This window comes from Ciona intestinalis, unplaced genomic scaffold (genome assembly GCF_000224145.3).
Source record: "Ciona intestinalis unplaced genomic scaffold, KH HT001056.1, whole genome shotgun sequence".
In the NCBI taxonomy this organism is placed as follows: Eukaryota; Metazoa; Chordata; class Ascidiacea; order Phlebobranchia; family Cionidae; genus Ciona; species Ciona intestinalis.
The window spans coordinates 51,006-59,876 of record NW_004191377.1 but is presented as its reverse complement, the minus strand read 5'-3'; the positions used below and the strand labels follow the sequence as shown (position 1 = coordinate 59,876).

The following is an 8,871-nucleotide window of genomic DNA, read 5'->3' as shown; positions in this document are numbered from 1 at the left end:
ACCCCTACTATATGTTTAGATGTAAAGAATTTTTTGAAGCCACAAGTTTTAAAATAAACCATATCTCGACACCTCCCTACAGGATAACGAATTCTATAATTGTGATAAAATAAAACGTGCCTTCCGTAAAAGACACTGACCACTGTTGAGGTATTATTATGTCACAATTAAGGCCTGGCATCCTGCGACATGAAAGCGAGAACGCGTGACGTTTTTCCAATTAAAGTTTTGAAATTAAAATAATTGAGACGCACGCCTTCTAAAAACGTCGCGAAGTTACTACGATCGTGTTAAAATAAGACACCCTGCCCGTTTCTGTGTTAAGAAAATTGTTGGCGAATTTTATGAAAATGATACTTTTTATGATTACCAAGTTTTTCGGACAGTAACTTGGTGGATAGTAACCTCTTTTACGCTGATGATGGACCAAGTTACTGTCTAGATACTAAACTCATGATCCGCAGATGTTTTTAAGTGTCAGTCCACTACAACCGCGAGAATTTTAGATTAAATTCAGCATAAACATCACTTTTATTAAGCACGCCACGCGCAAAACACTTGTGAGTGCTTTAAAACGATAAACAACTTTAATTTACACTCGGAACGTAGATTAACATGCTATTACTTTATAATTGCACCGATTGTGGGCAATATGAAATAGAACGGTTTCCAATATTAGAAAATTAAAATGTTTTTAGTCAAATCGTCCGTATATATTACATGTCATCTGATAGGCAACAATTTAAATTGTAAGTATTTTATAAACTATAAAAACACACGAAACCGCTATGTTATAACGGCTGTGGTTGCCACGCCACGCGAGGATAAACAAGCTCCATTCATTCATTTACTTTATTAATTTTATGTAAAACTAAAGCTGTTTTCGTACAATAGTTTTTAGATGCAATTTTTTTTGTGATCCTATTTTTTGGTAACTATAGAGATTGAAATTGAAGAGTAAAATAACACGCTGGGTACGAAATATGATTTCTAGCAGTTAACATAACCACAGACTGTACACGCGGTGGTGCAAGAGAGCCGATACTTCACAAATTTACGCCATCGGCGGTTTCGCGAAAATCTGCCGGATCGGTAAGTCCAAATCACCGCCAAATAATATTTTTACTTGAGGGTATAAATCACACAAAATATTTCGCATGCCGACGTAACACCTAGTGCTTGTGACATCATAAGGTCATTTATTGCAACACAACACCTGGCAGAAAACAAATTGACCTGGCCTTAAATTGCCTACAGTTAATTGCGGTCACGAAAAAGGTGTTTTAAAATTAACGAAGAATGATAAATACGGTTTACGGCCAAGGGTATAACGGGTTTACGGCCCACGATAATAACTATGTGATTGGCTCGTTTAAAATTCATAAATAATCCCATCTGTGATGTCACATAGGTGTAATTTTATGAAGTAAGAAAATCAATTGTTCGCTCACAGTAAGAGTGAAAAACAAAGTTGGGAAACTATCTGTTCAACTTTCTCGAATATTTGTCTAAATTTGCGGCGATTTTCCACATGTTTAGCTGCCATGCTAAGTTTGGACTGACATATTTCAAAATGTCCTTTTTTGGTCAAATTCGCCGCATTCTTTGGCCCAATTCGGCATAGACAAAAACCACTGTGACGTTTTGAAACATTCCAATCTGACGTAACAATCAGAATTGCTCACTTTCCTCTTATCTCTCTCACTTCTCTTCCGACTGTTTCTTTCTTTTCCCACGAACGAGAATCGCTTTTTTCGCGGCCGTCGCGAGTTCGCGAGACAGCGAAAATATTCGCATGCCATAAAAACAACTCTCGCGATCTCACAGCTCATTCTGCTCAAGACAACTGTACGCGAAGCTGTTTAAGCCTTAGCGACACAATTTATAAGAGAGACTTCAGATTTTGAAGAAACTTTGGAATTATTTTTCGACTCCTGACCAACAGTCAGTCACAACAACTACTACAAGTATGCCAGCAACAAACTACGTATTGATTCTGTCTTTTCTCGTCTGCATGACTTTGGTAAGTTTATATTTTTCAAATTTTTAAAAAATAACATAGTTGTTGTGACGTGAGAATGATAATTATTACCACAAAAATGCGATTATGACGTGAACAAAGTTGTACGGTTGGTGTTAGAGTTGGTGAATCATTGATAAAGTTAAGTGTTCGGTGAATATGAGGTGTATATTTAGCTATTGTTGTGGATACGAGTTAGTCGCTGTTGGAACTGCAGTTGATTTCAACGTCACAATGCCTCGTGTTTTTGATAATCGCGTTCGACCTTGCCGCTAGCTACAGTCGACGTCGCGACGACAAACAGCGCGTCACAGGCACACGGCTGCGGCGTAACAAGTGCACGGTTTTCAAATTCCTTCGACGCGATAGCAGGGCGATTAAAGCGACAATGTCAATCCATTAATTCTATTTTTAGCGCTCAGACGACACCAAATGTTTCGTCACAAACAAAGGACAATAAACAGGGGTAATGGTACAGCTAGTGGGGCCGTGGGACAATGTAGCATTCAAAGGGAATAAAGGACACTTTGGGCCAACCTAAAACACGTTCAGCTTAATTTAGAAATTCCATTGGTTTTGTGTGGCTAGCCGCATTCCTTTAGCAACTAAATGTGTCATTTTTTAACATTGGCCAACAAATTGAACCAAACACACACTGGGATATAAACTAATACCAAATTGCGCTCACTAAAATAAGCGAAAATGATAATTAAGTTTAGTTCCAAGTGTAGTATTGGCATAAGACAGTCGTTAAAACGGGTTTGTTGCAGTTGGTCGTACGTTAAATCTATTTTTGTGAAATCAATAATTTGTTTGGTAAATTTATTTGGTTTATTCATAAGTTATTGGCGCTTATATGCTATAACTGTAGAGATACATGCCTTAGAGCAGATTTAAGGTACAGGTTAAGACTGGTTTGTTTGAAAAGTTATTTCTGCTTGAGCGACTCCCATAGTTGGATAGACACAGGAAACGCCAAGAACCCAAAGTTCTCGCGTGTTGCGGATATCGAACGTAGCTATTGTGACGTAACAGAGTAGAATTTGCTAAGGAATTTTAAACATTGTTATAGCGAGGTATTTTAGGCTGTCATAATATCTTTCCTTGAGCTTTTGTTTTAAACTTATTAAAAATATTTAATTTAAATATTAATTAACTTCGCAGGGAGTAACTGAAGGCCAAATCAGAGCTTTTACAACTGAGTCGCCCGAATGCCGAAGAAAATGCAATAACTGCCCCCCTACCCCCACATGTGCATATGGTGTAAGTCTCATACCAGGAAAATGCGGGTGCTGCAAGCAATGTGCACGTCAGTTGGACGAAACCTGCAACGATGACATGAAATGCGACCCCCACAGGAATTTATATTGCAGTTATTCTGGTGTTGATGAACACGAAGGCGTGTGCGTAGGTGAGGAGAAATGATTTAACATAAATATCTTGTAAAACACATAAACATCTCATATATCATGGAACGATGACTATCAGAGCGCGTTTTTATATAACTTTTTAAAATAAGATGTGAAAAATAGTTGGGAGTTCGTGATAGTGGTGAAACAGGAATTGCGGTAATGTGTTTTATATACCAGAAGTTGTTTAATGTTGGTATATTAAATAGAATCATAACTACCTCACTAAAATAGACGGCTGTGAGTGTTCTATACAGACAATTACGTATACTGCGGTCATAAATATCTTATAAAACTTGCTTAATTATCGATGTCGACTAAGTTAGAAGACCCTCGCTACCCTTGTGGGTATAAACAACGCAGGTTGAGAATAATTAAAATCTCGAGTTACAAGTCTTGCTGTAAAGCTTGGTTTTCTACTTTTAATCATTCATTCGAAACAATGGGCATTGTTACGTCGTGAAAGGCGATCGCGTAAAAAGACTTTGTCTTCAAGTTATTTGACAATCATGTATAGAATCGTATAAATACATATGTATCGCCGTGTTTTTGTTCAAAACAAGCTACAATATAGCGATGAATGTTGTGACAACTTTTAATTAAGAGAGAAATCCTTTAAGGTCAAAATATATGAAAACAAAGAATAAAATCAATTTCATTGCGTTTGAAGTCACTTTAATACCTGATATGGGCAAAATATATAATTTTTTCACAGTTACATGTATTCTACATGGTTCAAAGCTTGTTAGAGGACTTGAAATTTAGGGCAGATTTGGCACATTATTCCAATATAATAACTCAGACCGTTTTTTTTTTAGTTCAAAAACTAAAAATATTCACAAAATTAAACTTTTTTATCTTTCTTCCAGCCAAACCAGGTCGCGCTTGCCTATCGAGTGGCCTCACTTATTTGAACGGCGAATCTTTCCTGATTGGTTGCAAAGTTAAATGTACATGTATGGACGGTGTGTTGGCTTGTGAGAACACCTGCCCTCTTACCATCACTGCTCGTGCACCAAAGGTACGAAAATAAATACAAATGAAGGTCCAATCAAACACTGAAAAATACTGCAGTAATCATTTTTGCATTAAAGTTATTTTTTTTAAATGCTGCATTTCTAATGTGTTTTTTTTTATAAAAGTGACTTTTTTGGGCTGTTTACTGCCCTTAGCAGTAACATTAGAAACCCTTATTAACAACAATGTTTCCACAGAACTGCCGACACCCACAACTTGTGAAGAAACCAAACCAGTGTTGCTCGGAATGGATTTGCAGCGGGGAAACACTGAGTAACAATAACACAACTAACACCAGACCTTCATCATCTCACTCACAAATTAGAAGAAGACACCCAAACACATTCAGACCAAGAGTTATTGCAATGGGTAAGTTGTTTATTCATTTTTGGTGACTTTTATATGAAAATGTAATTTTTGATAATCTTTAAAAAACATGTGAATTTGTGGTGTTCTATGCGGGGGTGTGTTATCTGAAAATAGAAACCGCGATTGCCGCTATTCGCAAGGGGGTGAATCCAAATCGACCAACGCGATGGATTTAATCGAAAATCTTGACGTTTACGATTTCCTAGAAAGATTTAACATTTGTGCAGCTTTGCTGGTAGGAATGCCGACGTCGGGTAGAAATTCCCGCGGTCACCAGTGATAACAAAAGCCCGCCTTGTTGATAATAAGCCCCGATCCCGACAAATCACCGCCGCGCTCGTATGGAATGTGTGGTATCCTTGATACGGAAGAATATTATTGTTATTATGCCACTCCCTCAACGCGCGCGATCGGTTGTGACGAAATAGAGGCGCCTGTCACGAAACACGAGGTTTATGGAATGTGTTAGAAATCGTATTATTTACGACATAATTGTAAACAGTTGCCATGATTGTTTAACAACAGAGAATAAAACTCTCGAACCAGTTGTAAATATGACATCACAAAGAAGGTAACAGTTCCAGAAGTGAATCAGCGAAAGAGAATCTAGATAAACACTACTATGAGCTGGTTATCAGCTAAAATAGCTATGCTGGTCGCGCCGGCCCATATTTGGGCATGAACGAGTTCAAGCCTGCGGCGGAAACTTGGTTATATACGTAGCAAAGCGCATTCCTCCGCTAAGATTTGAACCACGCTTCCTCTATAACGTAGCAACTATATTTAACCGATGCTGGTGCTCACGAATGGTCGTCGGCTTAAATATAAACACCGAAACTGGAATACGTATGCGCTCGTAAGCATATGTGTGTTTTGAAAAGCGTTTCAAAGCTCACAGCGGTTCTATAAAACGCTACAATATAACCCAATGTTAAAACATTACCATAGTTACTTTACTTGCATGTTGTGTTAAATAAGCGGTGGCAATTAAGGATATCTAACTAGCAATTATTCCCCCAGCAGCTAACCGAAGAACTCCAATCTCCATCACCGTCCGTGCCAAGGACAAATGTAACGTTCAAACCACTGAATGGTCTGCCTGCTCCAAGACGTGTGGGTGGGGGGTATCTGAGCGCGTCACTAACGATAACAAAGCTTGCAAACTACGCAAACAATCAAGACTCTGCCAGATCCGGCCATGCAGCTCCAGCTTTGTGGACAACATTAAGGTGCGTATTGTTTTTGAATGTTTCACAAGTTGTTTTTGTGACATGGGGAATATATATGTGTGTCGTGTCGGCTTAAACTGTTTATTGGACCATCTTCAGTGTAAAAGAGGTTACTATCCACCGAGTTACTGTTTAAAACATCTGCTAATCAGGAGTTTAGTATCCAGACAGTAACTTGGTCCATCATCAATGTATACCATCCACTAAGCTCCAAATAGAATTTACAGAAATTTAACTCTCTGTTTTCCATTTACAGCGAGGAAAGAAATGCATCCGAACTGTGAAAGCTCAACGCCGAGTTCAATATTCATTCTCGGGATGCCAAAGCAAAGTCTACACGCCTAAATATTGCGGGGCGTGCACAGACGGCAGATGTTGCGCACCCAAACACACGGTCACTAAGCCAATCAAGTTCACTTGCGACGGCGGCTTCCAATTTAAGAAGAGAATGATGGTCATCAAGTCGTGTTCATGCTCCAGGAGGTGCGTAGGTGAAAACTCGTTCTTTTCCTACCGAAGAATGGGCGGGGACACGTGGCAAGAGTGAAGATCACACAAGTATAACAGCTTAGGGGTTCCCCCTTGGATAGAAGTCCTCTCCGTGAAGGTGCAATGGGACGATGACGTCATACTGCATGACGTCACACGTTTAAACGACAACCATTGGTTGTAGAGAACTCTCCCCATCAAAGTCAACTAACTATCTCAGGAGCAAACATAGAAACCTTATATAACAACAGCCACACGTGATCTACTCACGACGAGAAAGTAGTTTTAGTGATTTATACTCCCTTTTTTTCTGTGAAACAATTGTCGATATTACGCTGCCATATCAATTATAACTGAACCACAAAACACGTTCAAACCTGGTTTAACCTTAAGGCATGCACTCCCTATTACTCACGTTTTGCAGTGTTGCCTGAAAAGAAACTTAAACGCATCTAACGAATAGGAACATATTTGATGGTAAAACCAAACTGATAACACTAATTTCACAAACAAATTAACCAAAGTTTCGACGTGTTTTTGTGGACAGTTATATTTGGCGACGCGTGTTTTACTTCGCAGTTCATTTTATGGACTCTTTTAACGCTGTGACAACACCAACTTTTATAGTTTTGGTGACACCTTGTAACTTTTTACGCTGAACGAGGAAACTCGCAGTAATATACCAGTAGTGACCTACACATTTTACAATGTGCTATATTAGTGTTGAAACGTAACTAAACTTTTTTGAAACTTTTTTACAACTTTTCGACCAAACCGTAGATTTCCGTTTGTTTAAGTTTTCCGTCGATTCTTGTTCTTGTTGTTGTTGTTACTGTCTGTCTGTTTGTCGTGCCTTGATTGTTTTATTTATAATTTGTACTTCACCTTTCAGATCCCATATTTTTATACCGTCACTTTTCAACGTGAATAAAACCAAAAGGCATTCTTGCCAAACAATAATGATAAAACTGTCTTGACTTGACAAGTTACACATTGGTGTTAGGCAGTAATAAAACATACAGCACAGTAATAGACAGTTATTACAAGAGCCTACACATTACATAAAAGTGAGGTCTTTACTGAGGCACACTTGAGACCTGGGATGTAGGTTCATTATCCCGACACCCAGGGTGCTGCCATCTAGACCCCACATAAAAAAATATTTTTACAGAAGTACAGCCAAATATAAAGTTAATGTAATATTGAAGTATCACGACTAGTGAAAGTGTCATGGGGAATCTACGGCGGTAAAACGCTTTTGGATTCAATTGTTTGAAAATTGGTGTCTATGACGTCACAACGAAGTGATAAAGACGACGTGTGGTTAACCTCTATTGTTACGTAACACTCAAATTAAGCCGCGATTAACGATTGTGGTTAATTATAAGCCGCGATTTAAGAAGTACATTTCCATGTACACGAGATTCGGTCTCGTATTTCAATTGTTTATCGCGTTCTGCTCTTTGTTTGACGCGATTCATCGACGATTCGCGACACGATAGGCGCATGACACCATGTCCCAAAACAATGGCCACATTTCGACGTCACAATAGAACAGATGAAACCCAACACGTCACAATAAGTAGATGAAACGTAATAGCCCTGAGACGCAACTACAAATTGCGCTCCCTAGTCGAGATGACGCTCGACAGCCCATTATTCCAGCATCCAATAAAACGGCGCTTACTTCGGCTTGTTTTTCGTGGATGGGCGGGACTTTTCGGCTCGAATTCCGGCCGAAACAAAAGGGATTCTTCTCAGGATTCCATTACCGCGCGCGATACCGGAAATACAATAATCGCGCGTGCGCTGTAAGTGCTCGCTATTGTTTCGCGTCCCGGAACCAACTTTCCATCAACAGTGAGTCAAGAATCGTGTTTATGACGTGAACATCGCGGGGGGTAGCGGTCCGTGTCACGTGATTATTTATAGATATCTTATAAAACACCTGATGTCTTTTAATTGAACGGATATTAAAGATATCTATACGGAAAGCACTTAAACCAGCGATGCTATTCGCGGCACCGCATAAAGTTGATTTAGCTGTTCCGATCGGGCATGAGGTGTACGCCACAATGGAATAACAAGGCTCTTTATCTCAAATAATCCAAGAATAGAGTTGAGTATGACAAGAGCCCTCGAAGTATTGGTGGAATGTGATAAACAATTCCCATTGTCATTTATCAGCACTTTACACGAAATCGAGGAATTTATATGATTTTTATGTTCGGACCAATTCGACGTTCAAAGCAAAATATTCGATTATGACGTCACAATATTCTATTGTTTGCACAGCTATTGTTGACGTCGATATAAACATCGAAGGATCGCGCGACTC

General features: G+C 39.0%; 1 protein-coding gene across 2 annotated transcripts; it reads left to right on the top strand.

Moving 5' to 3' along the window:
- The first annotated feature begins 1,812 nt into the window (after positions 1 to 1,812).
- Positions 1,813 to 7,496, top strand: LOC100181891 (connective tissue growth factor). 2 transcript variants are annotated; one of them, XM_018816885.2, is made up of 6 exons: positions 1,813 to 2,023; positions 3,185 to 3,431; positions 4,299 to 4,450; positions 4,644 to 4,815; positions 5,839 to 6,044; positions 6,301 to 7,496. In XM_018816885.2, the coding sequence occupies exons 1-6, from the start codon at positions 1,970 to 1,972 to the stop codon at positions 6,589 to 6,591; spliced, it is 1,122 nt and encodes a 373-aa protein (XP_018672430.1). In that variant the 5' UTR covers positions 1,813 to 1,969; the 3' UTR covers positions 6,592 to 7,496. The 2 variants fall into 2 exon arrangements, with proteins under 2 accessions (XP_018672430.1, XP_002127157.1); XM_002127121.4 differs by having other exon boundaries at positions 1,814 to 2,023; positions 5,836 to 6,044.
- Positions 7,497 to 8,871: the final 1,375 nt, after the last annotated feature.